The sequence below is a fragment of the Orycteropus afer genome, unplaced genomic scaffold, assembly GCF_000298275.1.
Source record: "Orycteropus afer afer isolate SDZICR_OR568_19922 unplaced genomic scaffold, OryAfe1.0 scaffold00270, whole genome shotgun sequence".
NCBI lineage: Eukaryota > Metazoa > Chordata > Mammalia > Tubulidentata > Orycteropodidae > Orycteropus > Orycteropus afer.
Window position 1 is genome coordinate 1,211,294 of NW_006921857.1, and position 20,490 is coordinate 1,231,783.

Here is a 20,490-nt window from a genome sequence, read left to right on the forward strand (position 1 = left end):
TTTCATTTTTGACAACTTCCAATTTTCCTAGATTCATACTTTGTACATTCCATGTTCCAATGATTATTGGATGTCTCCAGCTGTTTCTCTTCAATTTGAATGGTGCCACGTCAGCAAATGGAGGTCTCGAAAGGTTTGCCTTATCCATAGGAGTAAGGCTGGGTTTACTCAGATAATGCAGCTCTTTCCCAGTCCTATTTTATGAGCCGTCTAGCCTAAGGGGACTATTCATAAAGCAATGCAATGTATCAAACAGTGTTTCTTTCCAATTCATAAGGTTTTCCCTGGCCAATTATTTGGGAAGTGGATGGCCTGTTCCTTCTTCCTAGTCTGTCTCAGTCTGTAAGCTGGGCTGATACCTGTGCACCATGTGCATACCACTGGGTTTGAAACATGATTGGCTCAGCCTCAAAACTCACATCAACACATAACCATGGTAGGAAAAATTGACAGACGAGTTTGTCTCCCTGTTGAAACCTCTTGTATCACCCTCCCTGGGACCCTGCAGCTGACTCCTCCTCTGCCTGGGTTCCTGGCTTTTAATCCCTTTCTCCCGCTCTCCCATCCTGCTGCTTTGGGTTTACCTGGGTTCCCTCTCCTCATCTAGACCCCTGCAGCTGACTGCTCCTCTGTCCTGGTTCCTGGCTTTTAATCCCCTTTCACCTACTCTTCTGCCCTGCTGCTTTGGATGTGGCTGAGACCTCGCTTTGGGCAAGACCTCCATTTGCTGATGTGGCACAACTCAAACTCAGGAGAAACAGCTACAAACATCCATTAATAATTGGAACATGGAATGTATGAAGTATGAATCTAGGAAAATCGGAAGTTGTCAAAAATGAAATGGAACGCATAAAGATTGATATCCTAGGTATTCCATGAGCTGAAATGCACTGGTTTTGGCCATTTTGAATCAGACAACCATACGATCTACTATGCCAGGAATGAAAAAGAGGAATGGTGTGGTAGTCATCATCACAAAAGATGTTTCAAGATCTGTCCTGACGTACAATGATGTCAGTGATACGGTAGCATCCATATGCCTACGAGGAAGACCTGTTAGTACTACTCAAATTTATGCACCAACCACTAAAGCCAAAGATGAGGAAATTGAAGAATTTTATCAAGTTCTGCAGTCTGAAATTGACCAAACATGCAATCAGGATGTGTTATCACTGGTGACTGGAATGCAAAAGTTGGAAACAAAGAAGAATCACCGGTAGTTGGAAAATTTGACCTTGGTGACAGAAATAATGCTGGAAATCGCATGGTAGAGTATTGCAAGACCAAAGACTTATTCATTGCAAATATCTTTTCTCAACAACACAAACAGCGGCTGTACACGTGGACTTCACCAGATGGAACACACAGGAATCAGATTGACTACATCTGTGGCAAGAGATGATGGAGAAGCTCAATATCTTCAGCCACAACCAGGTCAGGAGCTGATTGTGGAACAGACCATCAACTGCTCATATGTCAGTTCAACTTGAAGTTAAAGACAATTAAAACAAGTCCAAGAGAGCCAAAATATGACCTTGAATATATCCCTCCTGAATTTAGAGACCATCTAAAGAATAGATTTGATGCACCAATGACCAAAAACCAGAAGAATTGTGGGATGATATCAAGAATATCATCCATGAAGAAAGTAAGAGGTCACTTAAAAGATGAGGAAAGAAGAGAAGACCAAAATGGATGACAGAAGAGACTCTGAAACTTGACCTTGGGCAGAGAGTAGCTAAAGCAAATAGAAGAAATGACAAGATAAAAGAGCTGAACAGAAGATTTCAAAGAGCAGCTTGAGCAGACAAAGCCAATCATTATAAAGAAATGTGCAAAGACTTGGAGTTAGAAAACCAAAATGGAAGAATATGCTTGGCATTTCTCAAGCTGAAAGAAATGAGGAAAAAATTTAAGCCTTGAGTTGCAATATTGAAAGGTTCTATGGACAAAATATTGAAAGATGCATCAAAAGAAGATGGCAGGAATATACAGAGTCACTGTACCAAAAAGAACTGGTCGATCTTCATCTATTTCAGGAAGTGGTATATGATCTAGAACCAATGTTCTTGAAAGAGGAAGTTGAAGCTTCAGTGAAGGAATTGGTGAAGAACAAACCTCCAGTAATTGATGGGATATCCATTGAGATATTTCAACAAATGGATGCCCCACTGGAACACTCACTCGGTTATGCCAAGACATTTGGAAGACAGATACCTGGCCAACTGACTGGAAGAGATCCATATTTGTACCCATTTCAAAGAGAGGTGAGTCTACAGAATGTGGAAATTATCAAACAATATCATTAATATCACATGCAAGTAAGCTTACTGAAGATAATTCAAAAATGGTTGCAGAAGTACATTGACAGAAGAGAACTTCCAGACGTGCAAGCCGGATTCAGAAGAGGACGTGGAACAAGGGATATCATAGCTGTTGTCAGATGGATCTTGGCTCAAGGCAAAGAATACCAGAAAGATGTTTACTTGTGTTTTATTGACTATGCAAAGGCATTTGATTGTGTGGATCTTGACAAATTATGGATAACACCGAGAAGAATGGGAATTCTCAAACAATTGATTGTACTCATGAGGAACCTGTACCTGGACCAGGAGGCTGATGTTCAAACAGAATGAGGGGACACTGCATGGTTTAAAATCAAGAAGGGAGTGCATTAGGGTTGTATCCTTTCACCATACTCATTCAATCTATATGCTGAGCAAATAATTCGAGAAGCTGGACTATATGAAGAAAAATGTGACATCAGAATTTGAGGAAGACTCGTTAACAACCTGCAATAGGCTGACGACACAACTTTGCTTGCTGAAAGTGAGGATGACTTGAGGTGCTTACTGATGAATATTGAAGAATACAGTCTGCAGTATGGATTACATCTCAATATAAAGAAAATAAAAATCCTCACAACTGGACCAATAAGCAGCATCACGATAAATGGAGAAAAGATTGTGGTTGTCAAAGAATTCACATTGCTTGGTTCTACAGTCAACACCAATGGAAGCAGCAGTCAGAACATTAGATGATGTACAGCACTGGGCAAGTCAGCTGCGAAGGAACTCTTTCAAGTGCTGAGGAGCAATGATATCTCCTTGAGGACTAAGGTGTGCCTGACACAAGCCATGATATTTTCAGTTGCCTCATGTGCATGTGAGAGTTGGGCAATGAATAAGGAAGACCAAAGAAGAGTTGATGCTTTTTAGTTGTGGTGCTGGCAAAGAATACTGAAAGTACCATGGGCTGCTAAAGTAACTAACAGATCTGTCCTGGAGAAAGTGTAGCCAAAATGTTCATTGAAAGTAAGAATGGCCAGACTTCTTCTCACCTACTTTGGTCATGTTGTCAGAAGGGACCATTCCTTGGAGAAGGATGTTGTGCTTGATAAGGTGGAGAGTCGACTAAAGAGGGGAAGGCCTTCAATGAGATGGATTGATGTGGGGGCTTCAACGATGGGCTCAAGTATAGCAAGGATCATGGAGCTGGTGTGGCATCAGCAGTGTTTCATTCTGCTGTGCATAGGAGTTGCTATGAGTCAGAAATGACTTGACGGCAGAGAAATTAGGTCACTTACTTCAGAATATGCTCATATGCTAAGAAGAAGAACAACATTGTTAGCTGCCATCAAGTCTGTTCCGACTCATAGCAACAACATGTGTTAAGAGTAAATCTGTGCTCCATAGGGTTTTTAGAGCTGTGACCCTTTAGAAGCAGATTACCAGACCTGTCTTCTGCGGCACTTGTGGGTGGGTTTGAATCACCAGCCTTTCAGCCAGTAGTCAAGCATTTAACCATTTGCACCAGACATCCAGGGACTCCTTCAGTATACTATAAATGGTACAAAATTTGTAATTGCTTTACATTTTCCTATCTTTTTATCTCATTCTCTCTACCATCACCACCTTGCTCATCCCCATGAGAATATCATAGAACAGAAGTCAACATAATTTGACGCTTTTTATATAAAAATAACGTATTAACCGTTTTTAACACTGAGAATTTTGCCTCAGACTAGGTGGCATTAGGAAGTCTTTTGTAACTGAATTATCATCGTGGGCAGTTGTTAAACTACCTATTTTTACCTAAAAACCTTATGAGAAGTTAGGAAAAAACTGGGTAAAGGGAGAGAAGGACACTGGGAGGGGTATCTAACAGGCCCAGAATTGAGAGATAGATTTGGTAAATTTAAGGAGTAGAAAAGTGAGAGAAATTATAAAACCAGAAAAACCAAACTCACTGCCATCAAGTTGATTCCAACACATAGCGACCCCCTTTGGGTTTCTGAGGTGGTAAATCTTTACTTTGAGCTCTGGTAGCATAGTGCCTAAGCATGGTGGTTTGAACCACCAGCCACTCCTCGGAAGGAAGGTTGGGCAATCCTACTTCCATAGTGATACTGCCTTGGAAACCCAAGGAGGGGTCACTATGAGTCGGGACTGACTCGACGGCACATAACCACAAATCTTTACCAAAGTACATTGCCTAGTTTTCATTCTGCTGAGTGGCTGGTGGATTTGAACCACCAACCTTCTGGTTAGCAGTGAAATGCCTTAGGCACTGCAGCACCAGAGCTCCTTGAGATAAAGTATAAACCTTAGAAATTCAAAATTCACAAACGAAAGGACTTGGTTCATGCAATCAATCAATAGGTATTTATCAAGGGTCTCCTGTGCCTCTTGATGAATTGTGCAAATTTAAAAACATTCTGTGAGCTATAATGCTAAGATGGAAACTTAGGTATCATACATTTCGAACTCCTCAAAAATATTTCCCCAAGTATATTATTTTTAATGAGAATCATGTGAGAAGTAACTCCTATAGGATCACATATAAATTTATTTTTTCCAAAGCATGGCTTAGGGGTAATTACTGATTGATTTTTATGAGTGCAAGCTATTTTGCCTCTGTATTGTTAACCAATGTGAAAAATTCCCTCTTGTAGTTATAAGGCATTTTCATGGGAGTCTGGATCCTTTGTGCTATTCTAACTTATTCTTGTTTCCCTGCCCATGTTTCCTTAGCCCCCACCATTGAGTTTGAAGAAGCTGCATACCAAGTGCGCGAACCTGCAGGGCCAGATGCCATTGCTATTCTGAACATCAAGGTGATCCGCAGAGGGGATCAGAACAGGACCTCCAAGATTCGCTGTAGCACACGGGATGGGTCTGCCCAGTCTGGTGTGGATTATTACCCAAAGAGCCGAGTCCTGAAGTTCAGTCCTGGTAATTGAACACCAACCCCAATCCGTGTGTTTAACCTACTAGGTAAAGAGAGGCAAATAACTTTTATTTGAAGAAAGAATGAACAGAGAAATGAAAGAAGAAAACAGTAGCTCCAATGGCATGAAGCATTTATTAAGCACATGTTGGAGATCGCAAGAGTCTTTAAAATATTTAATGAGTAACAGTGGCATGGAAGAAGAGAAATGAGGTCACTTACTTCAGAATATGCTCATATGCTAGGCATTTTGGTTCATTCAAAAGGATTACTTTGTTAGCCTATCATTTGGTTGAGTGAAAGGAAAATCTGATTTTTTAAAATATGCATGCATAATCCACAAACATTAGCATAAAGCACCGTACTTGGCCCTTCAGGGATTACTGAAATCTGGAAGGCACATCCCTGTGCTCCCTGTCGTTTAATGTCTACTAGCAAATGGGGTACCTTGTTGTGGGATTTTCAAGTAAGTTTTATCCTAGAGAAAGCTGTACAAGAAGAGAAGATGAGATTCAGGTCACAACTAACTATTTAACTGGTGGATGTATTAATTATTTGGAGGAGGGGCAGAGTATTGAGATAGGGAAGGGGTTGAATTGTGTCTCAATTTTGTAGTGCTACTGTAACTGAAATACCACAAGTCGGTGCCTTTAAAGACCAAAATTTTATTTTCTCAGAGTTAAGAAGGCTAGAAGTCTGAATTCAGAGCACCAGCCCTAGGGGAAGGCTCTCTCTCAGTTTGTCCACTATGAAGAAAAACTTTTGTCTCTTTCAGCTTCTATTCTTCAGTTCCTTGTCAATCTCCATGTGGCATTTCTCTTTCTCCATTTTGTGTTGCTTGCTTCTCTTTGTGTCTCATCTGCTCTTTATACATCTCAAAAGTGATTAGGTTTGAGACATACCCTGCACTTATATTATGGCACCACTCATCTGTCAGTTTGTCATACTGTGGTGACTTGTGTGTTGCTGTGATGCTGGAGGCTATGCCACTGGTATTACCAATACCAGCAGGGTCACTCTGGTGGACAGGTTTGAGCAGAGCTTCCAGACTAAGATAGACTAAGAAGGATCAGTGATCTACTTCTAAAGTATTTGGCCAGTGAAAAATTTATGAATAGCAGCAGAAGATTCTCTGATATAGTGTGAGAAGGCCCTCAACCTATAACTGGGAAACAGCTGCTTCCTCCAAATAGAGTTCACCTTAATGGCATGGATGGAGTAAAGCTTTCAGGACCTTCATTTGCTGGTGTGATATAACCCAAAATGAGAAGAAACAGCTGCAAACATCCATTTATAATTGAAACGTGAATGGACAAGGTATGAATCAAGGAAGATTGTAAGTTGTCAGAAATGAATTGGAACACATAAAAATTGATATCCTAGGCATTAGTGAGCTGAAATGGACTGGCCTTGCCATTTTGAATCAGACAATTATGGTATACTATTTGAGAATGGCAAATTGAAAAGGAATGAGGTTGCAAAAAAACATTTCAAAATATATCCTCAAGTACAGTGCTGTCAGTGACAGGATAATATCAATACACCTGAAAGGAAGACCAGATAATATAATCATTATTCAAATTTACACATCAACCATTAATGCCAAAGATAAAGAAATTGAGGATTTTTACCACCTTCTGCAGTCTGAAATTGACCAGACATGCAATCAAGATGCACTAATGATTACTGGTGATTGGAATACAAAAATTGGAAACAGAGAAGAAAAAGTACAAATACTAGATCAGACCAGTATTATAAAAAGTCAAGAAAAGTTTTATTCACAGAAAGAAACATTCTTTGAAGGTTATTAGGAGTGGAAGGGGAATGGAGGGTACATCATTAACTAAAGGGTAACCAAACACCAAACTAAACTCACTGCCGTCCAGTCAATTCCAACTCATCATGACTCCTCCTTGGGTTTCCAAGGCAATATCTCTACAGAAGTAGATTGTCCAGTCTTCCTTCCAGGGAATGGCTGGTGGGTTTGAATCTCCAGTCTCCTAGTTAGCAGTCAAATGCCTTAAGCACTACACCACCAGAGTAGACACGTACTAACTTGGGTGAAGGGGAAGACAATAGAGGGTGGTTAACAAAAATGATCAAGGCAAAGGAAGACACTGGGAGGAGCACAAGAGTTAAAGGCAACAATTATGAATACTATTACATGCACAATCCTGCAATAACAGTAATAATAATAATCTACAAGTGTATATATAGAAAGACACACAAGCTAAACAGGGATAGAAAGGTGAATGGGACTATACCCATGAATATATATACTTTTGACAAGGGATATTTCTACCTATGTATTTATATGTGTTGCAAATATATCCATGAATATAGTATAGCATACAGGAAGCAAAGTTATGAAAACTTCTTAGCCATAACCAAATACCTTGTAAGAATGAGTCGCTAGACCTGGAGCTCAGGATCATAGTCTCAGGGGACATCAAGATCAGGTATAACATAGGCCATAAAGACAATGTTCTACATCCTACTTTGGTGAGTTAGCAACTAGGGTCTTAAAAGCTTACAAGTGGCCATCTGAGATTAAATGATTGCTCTCTCCCCATCTAGAATGAAGAAAATCAAAGGTGCATGGAAACAATCCAAAAAACTAATGGGCCACATGAACCCCACCTCTGCAAGCCTGAAACCAGAACTAGATGGTGTCCAACTACTACTACCAACTGCTCTGTAAAGGATCACAATAAGAGGCTCTAGACAGAGTGGGAGAAAATTATGGAATAAACTCAAAATAATAATAAATAAAATGACCAGGTTTACTGGTCTGATAGAGACTGGTGGAACCCCTGAGACTATGGCCTTTAGTCACCCTTTTTTAACCTTTTAATCCACTACCATGGCTCAACTAACAGCCAAACAATAGGCAGGCCTTTATAGGTGAACACTATTTCCCTATGAACAGTAACATTATAGAAGTAGGCACTCCGTAGAATAGCCAACCATATAAGGTGAAAGGTCAGCACTTGCCTGGAATAAAGCTCAGTCTTCAGTATAGATTGCATCTCAACATAAAACAACTGGACCAATAAGCAACATCATGATAAATGGAGATAAGACTGAAATTGTCAAAGATTTCATTTTACCTGAATCTACACTCAACGTTCATGGAAGCAGCAGTCAAGAAATCAGATGTATTACACTGGGAAAATGTGCTGCAAAAGACCTCTTTAAAGTGCTGAAGAGCAAAGATGTCACTTTGAAGACTAAGGTGTGCCTAACCATGGTATTTTTATTTGCCTCATATGCATGTGAAAGCTGGATAACGGATATGGAAGTCTGAAGAAGCATTGATGCCTTTAAATTATATGTTGGTGAAGAATACTGAAAATGCCATGGACTGCTAGAAGAACCAAGAAACCTACTTTAGAAGAAGTACAGCTGAATGCTCCTTAGATGTGAGAGTAGCCAGACTTCATCTCACCTATTTGGTCATATGTGAGTTCTGGTGATGTAGTGCCTAAGGCAATTAACTACTAACCAGAAGGCTGGTGGTTCAAATCCACTAGCCACTCCTCAGAAGGAAGGTTGGGCGATCTACTTCCGTAGTGATACCGCCTCAGGAACCCAAAGAGGAGTCACTATGAGTTGGATCCGACTCGACAGCAGTGAGTTTTTAGTTTATTTGGTCATATCGTCAGAAGGGACCATTCCCTGGAGAAGGATATCATGCTTGCTAAAGTAGAGGGTCAGAGAAAAAGAAGAGGACTTTCAATGACAAAGATTGTCACAGTGGCTACAATGATGGGCTCAAGCATAGCAAGTACTGTAAGGATGGTGCAGGACAGGGCAGTGTTTTGTTCTGTTGTACCTAGGGCTGCTATGAATCAGAATTGACTTGTCATCACCTAACAACATCAACAAAGCTCAGAAGACAGAAGGGATAGGAAATAAAGATGAATGGAAATGGCAAATACAGGGAAGAAATGGAAAGAGTGCTGTTACATTGTAAGAATTGCAATCAATGTCATAAATCAAAATGGATATGAATTGCTGAATGGAAAACCAACTTGCTCTGCAAACTTTTATCCAAATAATAATGAAAAGATTTTTTTTTTAAATGAATGTCAGAAGAGACTCTGAAACTTGCTCTTGGACATAGAGTAGCTAACGCAAATGGAAGAACTGAGCAGAACATTTCAAAAGGCAGCTTGAGAAAACAAAGTGAAGTGTTATAATGAAATGTGCAAAGACAAATGGAGTTAAAAAAAACAAAAAGAAAGAACACACTCAGCATTTCTCAAGCCTAAGGAACTGAAGAAATAATTCAACCCCCGGGTTGAAATACTGCAAGAGTCTATGGGCAAAATATTGAATGATGCAGGGAACATCAAAGAAGATGAAAGGAATACGTAAGACTGTGCCAGAAATAATTGGTTGACATGCAACCATTTTAGGAGCTAGCATAGGAGCAGGAACCTATGGTATTGAAGGAAGGAGTCCAAGCTGCACTGAAGGAAGTCACTGATGAAAAACAAAGCTCCAGGAATCGATGGAATACCAACTGAGATATTAAAACAAATAATGCAACACTGGGAGCACTCAGTCATCTGTCCCATGAAATCTGGAAGATAGCTAGCTTCCTTGTCAACTAACTGGAAGAGATCCATATGTGTGCCCATTCCAAAGAGAGGTGATCCAACAGAATGCAGAAATTATCAAATGATATCATTAATATCACATGCAAGTAAAATTTTGCTGAAGATAATTTAAAAATGGTTGCAGCAGTTGACAGGGAACTGCCAGAAATTCAAGCCATATTCAGAAGAGGACGTGCAATGAAGGATGTCACTGCTGATGTCAGATGAATCTTGGGTGAAGGCAGAGGATAATAAAGAGATATTTACCTGTGTTTTATTGACTGTGCAAAGTTATTCAACTCTGTGGATCATAACAAATTATGGCTAACATTGCAAAGAATGGGAATTCCAGAACACTCTAGTGTGCTCAGAAGTAACCTATACATAGACCAAGAGGCAGTCTTTCGTACAGAACAAGGGGATACTGCATGCTTTAAAATTAGAAAAGGTGTACTTCAGTGTTGTATCCTTTCACCATACTAATTCACTCTGTATGTTGAGCAAATAATCTGAGAAGCTGCACTGTATGAAGAATGGGGCATCAGGATTGCAAGGAGACTCATTAACAAGCTGCAATATATAAATGAAACAACCTCACTTGCCGAAAGTGAAGAAGACTTGAAGTACTTACTGATAAAGATTAAAGATTACAGCCTTCAGTATGAATTACATAAAGAAAACAAAAATCCTCACAACTAGACCAATAGGCGACATCATCATGTATGGGAAAAAAAAAATGAACTTGTCAATGATTTCTTTTTACTTGGATCCACAGTCAACACCCATGGAAGCATCAGGCAAGAAATCAACATATTGCATTAGACTAATCTGCAAAAAACCTCTTTATAAAACAAAGATATCACTTTGGGGACTAAGGCGCACCTGATCTGAGCCATGGTATTTTTAATTACCTTATATGTGTGTGAAAGATGGACAGTGAATTTAAAAGACCAAAGCAGAATTGATGCCATTGAACTATGGTGTTGGTGAAGATTATTAAATATACCATGAACTACCAGAAGAATGAACAAATCTATCTTCGAAGAAGTACTGCTAGCAAGCTCCTTAGAAGTGAGAATGGTAAAACTTCATCTCGTGTAGTTTGGAAATTGTTATCAGACAGGACAAGTCTCTGGAGAAGGACATCATGCTTGGTAGAGTAGAGGGTCAGCAAAAAAGAGGAAGACCCTCAACAAGATGGATTGACACAGTGGCTGCAACGATGAGTTCAAACATAGCAATGGTTGTGAGGATGGTGCAGAACTGGGCAGTATTTTGTTCTACGGGGCATAGGGTCATTATGAGTTGGAATCAACTTGGTGACACCTAACAACAACAACACTGTTATGATCTCAGTAAATAACAGAAAACTTACTCCCAACTAGGATTACATTCACAGTTACAGAGGTTAGGATTTCAATGTATTTTTTAGGGGCACAATTCAAAACAACAAATTATATGCTATTTTTTTTCACAGAATTTTCTATAGGCCGAGGCTGTTAGAGGTTCAGGCATTATTAGTGATATAGTCAGAAGTGGGCAACAGTATTCGATGGCCTTTTCAGATATGTCTTAGGAATTGAAGGGAGATAATGGCTCCCTCAGAAATGTGCAGGGGCTCCCTCACACATCCCTGGAGCTTCAAAGGGCTTTCAACTCCATTCCATGTATGTATGGTTGGTGTTTCCTGGGAAGATAGATGCCCTTTATCCACATTTACACATAAGGATCTAGGGGAAAAGATAGGTCTTAGAAGTAATCTAGCCCACATCTCTGTAGGAGGTGATAAAGGGGACCTATAAACATCAACAGGTTATTTGAACCTTCAGTGAACCATTTTACAGAAAAGGAAAGAAGTTTCTAAGGCTTCAGTCCTCCTTCTCGCAGACTGCTAAAGTTCCACTTCATCCTCTTTGTGAAGACTGGCCTAGTAGGGAGGCATTGAGCTATTGCTCCACAGGAGACAGCTTTGAAGAGTGTCTGTGTATGTGACTGCTCCCAATCACACAGGAACTCATGCACAAGCGTGAAAGAGAAAGAAAAATTAACCAAAAAAACTCGTAACCAGGGTGGAGTGTATTTTGGATCATAGATTTTTATTACCATCAGCTAGTGTCAGGCAGGGGCCATTAATCCTCATATGGTATTGAATAGTAAATCTGTAATACTGAGCCTCTACCACAGGTAGAATTTGGTCTATAAAACAGATTCCTCACTTGAGACGGGGTGATTAGTAGCCACTGCATTTATAGACAAGTGCTGAAAGGAAAAGTCGTATTTTAACATGCAGTATTGGTAGTCCCAACCTGCACCCTCTTGAGTATGTCACCTAATGAGGACCTTTGCTCTCTTTTTGTTCTGTCCTTGGTGAAGGTGTGGATCATATCTTTTTTAAAGTTGAAATCCTGTCCAATGAAGACCGGGAATGGCATGAATCCTTCTCCCTGGTCCTTGGCCCAGATGACCCGGTGGAAGCAGTGCTTGGGGATGTGACCACTGCCACCGTGACAATTCTAGACCAGGAGGCATCAGGGAGCCTCATCTTGCCAGCACCACCCATTGTGAGTTGCTTCCATCTGAAGATTACTCTGCTTTTATGTTTTAGTGACTAGTAGATAAGAACTTGAGAGCAGTAGGACTTTCAGTTCTCTACTTCTTTGTTCTTCTAACAAAGTCATTCACAACTTTGGAGGCAATAATTTTGTCCCTCTCAGAGAACATTTGGCAATGTCTGGAGATGTTTTAGGTTGTCACAATTGAGGGGAGATGTGTGTGGTTAAAGGCCAAGGACGTTGCTAAATATCCTACGATGCACAGGATATCTCTCACAGCAAGGAATTACCTGGCCCCAAAATGTCAGTAGTGCCAAGGGTAAGAAACTCAGTTCTGAGATACAAGTAAAATCAAGCCATGTTGAAAATCCAGACTTTCTGGAGCCATTGAGACTGGATGACACTCCTCCTTGAAAGCAGTGCCCTAAGGAAATCTTTAAGCCTTAAACTAAAACTAACCCCTGAAGTCATCTTTAAAACAAACAATAGTTTAGTGTAAATAGAAAAGAAATCCACTTTGAGCATTGTGTTGTTTTGATGATGGTGAAATAATTTGGAAAAAAATATCGAGAAAGACGGCACAATTTGAAACATAACCAGTGTCAGTGAATTTTACATGTAGAAGTTTTTGAGTTGATTTATGCTTTGCTTTGTATATCTTCACCAAAATGAACAAACAAAAGACCAAGCCATGTTGATGACTTAGTCTGGTAAAGGCTAAAAGTACAATACAATCAATCTGCTCATTTTTTAGAGGCACCTATAAGAGGAAGAAAGCAATACTGCTTCATAGCTATTATTCTACATACTGGCCACAGACATAGAATTATGGAAATGTAGTATCATATGTCCCAATTTGAGGATGAATAAAATATTGTACCAACTTCCTAATTAGGAAAGTACCTAAAGGTTGTCAAGGGAAATTTAGCTCATAATAATTAAACAGTGAAAATAAGCCATCTATCCTCCCCTAACTCTTACATTAGAAGAGAAGGATCATTTCAAAATGTGTCTCTTATTTGACTATGAGAGAAATCTGTTTCTTTTATTCACATTTATTTTGCCAAATGTGCTACCACATACCATTAACTTAATGTGACTTTAAACTAGTAACTGTCATTTCTGATATAGCTTTTATTACACTGTGCAAGAGAACAAAATTATTTTCCACAGTGAATGATACGGCTATGATTTGGGAATCTAGGATAGTCAAGCTTTTAGCTCAAGCAGTATCTCTTCCACTGTTGGGCCCAGGTTATGAAGGAGTTGTTCGGCACAAGGAATTTGCCAACACACAACAATGCAAATGCAAAAGGAAAGTTTATTCGCTAGCTCAAGCTAGGGTCCCTGCTCTTGTACCTTAGTGGCTTTAGCAAAAGACCTCGTGCTCCATTACTGTCACATTTTTATAGAAAAATATGGGGTGGAGTAGCACCAGGGCAAAGGGGTACAGATGATTGGTTGTTGCTAAGGGGTTTAGGGCAGAGATCTGCGATGTTGGGGAACGTGTTGGAATCCCCCGGCTCCAAAGTCTACTTAGGGAATTATTATCTAGGGAGGATGCAGAGCCCCGATATGTGGAAGACTTCAGGAGCCGAGCAAATCTCTGATACGCGCTGAATCCGGAGAACTTCTCTGATGCATGCTGAGTCCGGAGGAAGTCTCTGATACCTGCTGAGTCTGGAGGGTAGATAAAGGCCCTGAGGAGTGTTTAGAATCCTCAACATTAAAAGACTTGTTAGAATCCCTGACACTAAAAGGTTTCTGGTTAAAGATTTCCCTGGAGGCTATTAGGACTCTGGCCTCAGCCTCACACCACCAGTCAAGATCTATAGTATTTCAGAGGTACCAAGCAGTTTGGATGCTTTGTAAAAACTTACCTATTTTATTTTAAAGAATCTCTAGAAATTAAGAGACCTTGTGGGTCTGTGGTTTAAGGGAAGCTTTGTCCCCTACCCTTCCTGGTACCCAACCTGAAGTGAAGGTTTGTTGCTATTTTGTAGGTCGTCACACTTGCTGACTATGACCACGTGGAAGAGGTTACCAAGGAAGGAGTCAAGAAATCCCCCTCCCCGGGCTACCCACTGGTCTGTGTCACTCCCTGTGACCCTCATTTCCCTAAGTATGCCATCATGAAGGAGCGCTGCAATGAGGCTGGCATCAACCAGACATCTGTGCAGTTCAGCTGGGAAGTGGCCACCCCTACTGATGGCAATGGAGCCCGGTCTCCTTTTGAGACCATTACTGACAACACACCATTCACCAGCGTCAACCACATGGTAGGTCTGAGAGCTCTAGGTCTAGTTGTTGAAGAAGAGCACTGATATCTCTTTTTATTACTCAGACTCTATTAAATTTGTTAAGATCCATGCATGCTTTTGTTGTTGTTGTTGTTGTTGTTGTTGTTGTTGTTGTTGTTGTTATGTGCCATCAAGTCGGACCCGACTCACAGCGACCCCTCCTTGGGTTTCTGAGGCAGTATCGCTACGGAAGTAGATTGCCCAACTTTCCTTCCGAGGAGTGGCTGGTGGGTTTGAACCACCAGCCTTCTGGTTAGCACTCAAGTGCCTTAGGCACTATGCTATCAATCTATGTATAGCATTTGGAATAAAACAAATAAGCAGGCACATATAGTCTACACAGAGACATTTTGTTCTTATACATAAGGAAAGGTAATACAGTGTAGTAAAAGAAAACTGAGCTTGTAGTCATAAGACTGGTTTACAAATCCTGATTCTGCCTGTTTTTAATTCTGTGATATTAAGAGTTTAACTTGATAAGCTGACAAATCAGATATAAAAACGATCTATAAATAGTAAAGTAAGCCATAGATTCTAGGTAAGAATAACTAAGTAATTATTATTCTTTTCACATATCTTCAATCATTAAATAGGTATTAGGATATAAACTTCTTGAGGACATAGATCAAGAATTCTACATTTGTATATCCCTAAGTGTCTATGTCCTGTTAATAGCATCTAATAGTGACCCAATTATTGAACAAAAGGACAAAACCATTGTTGCATGCTCAGCATTTTACAAAGCCCTGTGGAAGGACAAAATCACTGGGTGGTGCAAATGGTCTGCACCCATCTGTAAAACAAAAGGTTGGCAGTTCAAACCCACCTAGTAGGAGCTCTGGTGGCGTAGTAGCTAAGGCATTTGACTGCTAACCAGAAGGCTGGTGGTTCAAATCCACCAGCCGCTCCTCGGAAGGAAGATTGGGCATCTACTTCTGTAGAAATACCTTGAAATGAAGACTATGTGATCTGCTTCTGTAAAGATCACAGCCAAGAAGACCCTAGGGAGCTCAGCTCTACTCTGGAACACATGGGGTTGCCAGGAGTCATGATCAACTTGACAGCTAAGGGTTTGTTTTCTTTGTTTTGTTTTGGTGGGAAGACATGAAAAGTTTACATTGCATTTGCTATCCTCAAATTGCTTAGAGATCAGGCCAGCATACCTGCTACCATCAGAGAATAATGAACAGTGATGGTTTTCCCAGGCTTCTGAAACAATCCACTGAAGTGACTGTACTCGTTGCACCAGTGAAGTTTGTACTCTTCAGAAAGAGAGTCAAAAGGAGTTGAGACTTAGCCTTAGCTCACTATCTGTCAAATAGTCTGAAATTAGTTCACTTGATAGGTTTGGAAACCAGAAATCTTTATCAGGCAGCATTTCTCTAGGTATTCCTATTCAACCTATCAATTTTTTTCCTTGTTGACAAAGTGCCTCACTTGAGTAGGATAATAGGGAAAAGTATTAGATGTAGATGGGAGACTCCTGATAAAGGAGGGTCACTCATAACCATTGTCTTTGCACAACTTATTCAAAAATAGGCCAGAAAATCCATTCTTTTTCAGCATAGATATAGAAAATTGCCATCAACTCACCTTTGACTCATGGCAACATTATGTAAAAAAGAATATGGTGCCCAGTCCTCTGTCGTCCTCATGATGACTACCTAGCATCTTCAAGCCCACTGTTATGGCTATTGTGTCAATCTCACTGAGGTCTCTCTTGCCTCGCTGATCCTCTGCTTCACCAGACATGACGTCTTCCTCCTCCTCTAAAAATTGATCCCTTCTAATGGCATGGCCAAAGCAGGCAAGTTGAAATATGTTCTTTTGTGATCTAGGTTTTCGTTGGCTAATTTTAGAATTAGTTTACCAGACCTTTCTTTCTAGTGTGTCTCAGTTTGGAAGCTTCATTGAAATCTATCTACTGTAGGTGACTCTGTTGCTGTATGAAATGCTAGTGGCATAGCTTTCAGCATGATAAACCAGAAAAAAAAAAAAAAACTTATTGCCATTGGATTCTGACTCATAGCAGCCACCATTGGCCTCATCTTCCTCCCATGGAGCAGCTGGTCGTTTTGAACCACTCACCTTCTGGTTAGCATCCAAATGCCTTACCCACTATGCCACCATAGCAACACGTAAGTCACCACAGCATACAAACTGACAACAGGTGGTGATTTGCAACCTAACCTAACCCAAGTTTAATCATCTTCTGTATTAATAAAAAAAAAAATTTAATGGGAAGACTTAACTCAAAGGATTTTTGTTTCATATATATTTAGTTCTCCATTCAACATGATTTGAGCAAAAGATGATACATTCTTATTAGTACCAAATTCATGAGTTATGATTCAGTTTTCTTTCTTACAATGAATTGGTGACTGATACCTTTACCCTAGTTCTCTTTTGCTTTATCATTATTTCTTCCATTACTTATTCAATACCATTGTAATGCATGCAGTTTTGTAAGATGCCCCAAATCCCTTCTGAACAAAGTCCATGTATAAATAAATAAATAAAGCATTGGCAGCTAATTAAAAAAATTTTAATGGAAAAATCTTTAATTTTTAATCAACTTCTGTGAAAATTGTTTTCACAAGTAGAATTTATAAGTTTGTATGATTGCTTTGTGGGAGGTCTGTGGCACATAGAACTACTAATTAATTTTTCTTGTTATGTACTTCCCTATGTGTTTGCACACATACCCTAAAGTGCTAGTGACCTATGTTGCCTCTGCAAAGATTCATGTATTAAGCACTTTTAGGCTTCTGTATGTCTGGAAACTTGAAGGAATCTGGTAAAAACCTTCAAAAGACAGTATGTATCAGAGGCTAAGTTCTCAGCTTCTAGCCTGCACATTATTGTAACCCTGGCAGTATATAATCTGCACATGATGGGTAGAAGCAGGAGGGAAAGAGAAATAAGAACCCCTGAGAAGGAAGCATTTCTTCTCTGTATCCTGACACCATCCCCTTAGCAATAGTGACTTGGTGGCCTTTGAGCATGCTATAGGGAAGGCACAGACACTGTAGAGTCAGTAGAGTACTGACACCAGATAGAGGCCAACCAGTCTTGTTAGAGGGGCTGGAACACAGATGGAGAGTCCTTAGTATTTAAAGAGAACAATTTTATCAATGTATAACAATACTGTTAATGGTTGCCAGTCATCTTTGGGCTCTTGCTCCATGTCTGTCTAGTTGCTCACTATTTGTCTTATCCCACTAGACTGTAAGTACTCACTGCTCTGTGCTTTCTCCCTGGTTCATGGTGAAACTCAATAATTATGTGACATATGAATCAATTTGATGGGTAGATATATTAGTAGTTTAATAAATCAATGGCAGGATGGGTTGATGGATAGATAGATAGATGGGTGAAAGGAAGATTGGCCTTGGTCCAAGAACTTTTTTTTATCTTATCACCCAAAAGATACAATGTAAGGAGCTACCTGATCATGTTATTTATTCTTCCCTGTAGGTACTGGATAGCATTTACTTTAGCCGACGGTTCCATGTGCGCTGTGTGGCAAAGGCTGTGGACAAGGTGGGCCATGTGGGGACCCCTTTACGGAGCAACATTGTTACCATTGGAACAGACAGTGCTATCTGCCACACCCCAGTGGTGGCTGGGACAGCTAGAGGCTTCCAGGCTCAGTCCTTCATTGCAACCTTGAAATACCTGGATGTCAAACACAAGGAGCATCCAAACAGGTCAGGCAAGTGGTGCCTTCCACATTGAGAGGGTGGAGTGAATCTCGGGCTATCCCTTGTGTGATTTCTAGGACTGATCAATGAGTGACTCTTCTGAAAAACAGTCCTAATGACTACTTCAAAAACAGTTAAAATTCCTCAAAGCCCCTCAAGTTCTGGACCCTTGTCTAGGGCTGCTATAACAAAATATCACAAAATAGGTGTCTTAAAATGACAGATATGTATTGTCTCACAATTCTGAAAGTTAGAAGTCCAAATCAGTGTGTCAGCTGGTCCATGTTCTTTCTAAAGTCTTTAGCAGAATAACTTTTCTTATCTCTGCCATTTTCTGGAAGCCCCAGACCTTCCTTGGCTTATAGACACATTTTCACATTGGTGTCTTCCCTCTGTCTCTCTGTGTCTCTTCTCCTTTGTTACAAAGACACCACACTACTTTGGTATGACCTTGTCTTGACTTAACTGATAACATATTCAAAGATCCTGTTTTCAAATGGGGTCCCTTTCACGTGTATAGAGGGTTAGGACTTCACTATTTTGGGGGAACACAATTCAATCCATAATGTTATTTTACTAGCTTCATCTCCATCACTTTGTCATTTTTACCCACAAGTCCACCTACAGAGAATCATGTGTTAGTTCCCAATGGTTCATATTTTTTAGGGGTGCATGACTCTGCCCAGGCTATTATTCTTTCTTGCCCCCATCCACCCAGACTAGCTAAATCCTATCATTCTGCAATTCCTTCATCATAACATCTCTTCTATTGGCCTTTCCATCTTCTTTCCCAATTTAATTTGGGGCCTCCTCCCATAGGCTCCATTAGCACTCATCTATACTTCTGTGATCATCACCATCATTTACTCTCTCTTTGTCCCTGCAGTCGACTGCCAGGTCCCTGAGGGTAGTGACTGTAATAACAGTTGATTTTCGCTGTTCATAGTAGTTATGTTCTATAAAGTCTCAGGAACAGCAAGTTAGTGAATGCTTTTAGGAAAGTTACAGGATTAGGTTCCTATAAGCCTCTAATCACAATACTTTCATAAATCAAGAATAATAACCTTCTTTTATGAGTGTTTTTGTTTAAAGACACCAGATTTAATATATATTGCTGATTCATAAACATTGGACTCAAAGACAATAGCCCTATGACTCAGACTTGAATAAAGTTTATCTAGGATGCTTGTTTTCTCCAAAAGGCACATCACAGCCTTCTTGAACATAGGGACACTAGGCAGTACTTCAACACTGTGATTGAGGGTCATTTTAAGTGGTAAAATAAACAAAGAACACAAAAATATTAAAAACCTGGCATTAGACTACAAAAAGAACACTTAAGTACAATATGAGAGCTGAAATAAGAAGGCAGAGTATTGTTTAGTTTGACATCAGCTGGGAGCTGGAAGCTCTGGTAGCATAGTGCCTAAGGCATTTGACTGCTAAACAGAAGGCTGGTAGTTCAAACCCACCACCCACTCCTTGGAAGTAAGGTTGGGCAATCTACTTCTGTAGTGATATTGCCTTGGAAACCCAAGGAGAGGTCACAATGAGTCAGATCTGACTTGACAGCAGTGAGTTTGGTTTGATTTTTGTACATGTCTACAAATGACTGTGAAAGTGACATGAGTGTTGATTTTGGTGTTACAAATAAATTTTCATGAGTAGGCAAATTCACAATTATGGAATCTGCAAATAATGAGGATTGACTGTATTTATTTTGCATCCTCTCTACCTGGTACAATGCTCCTGGGCACCTAATAGACACCCACTAAATATCTATTGAACACATGAGTAATAACAATTTGTAAACTATAAATCACTGGAAAGATGTGGTTTTATTTTTCTCCCAAGCTACTATGTTTATGATAACCAAAACCAAACGAATCTCACTACCATTGAGTTGATTCCAACTCATACCAATCCTCATAGGGTTTCCAAGGCTGTAAATCTTTACAGAAGAAGACTTCCTTGTCTTTCTTCTGCAGAGTGGCCAGTGAGTTGAAACCACTGACTTTCTGGTTAGCAGACAAATGCCTTAAGCACTACATCACCAGAGTTCCTTATCATTGTGATCAGCTCATTGCTGTAATGTCAGATC

At 40.0% G+C, this 20,490-nt stretch overlaps 1 protein-coding gene across 1 annotated transcript in view; it reads left to right on the forward strand.

Annotated features, from left to right (window-relative positions):
- The window catches only part of FRAS1 (Fraser extracellular matrix complex subunit 1), a 541,721-nt gene that overhangs the window by 428,382 nt on the left and 92,849 nt on the right, over positions 1–20,490 (forward strand). The window contains exons 60-63 of the mRNA XM_007950381.1: positions 5,034–5,234; positions 12,207–12,394; positions 14,389–14,664; positions 18,163–18,395. Of these exons, the coding sequence (XP_007948572.1) occupies positions 5,034–5,234; positions 12,207–12,394; positions 14,389–14,664; positions 18,163–18,395 (898 nt within the window). The remainder of the gene's footprint in view (positions 1–5,033; positions 5,235–12,206; positions 12,395–14,388; positions 14,665–18,162; positions 18,396–20,490) is intronic.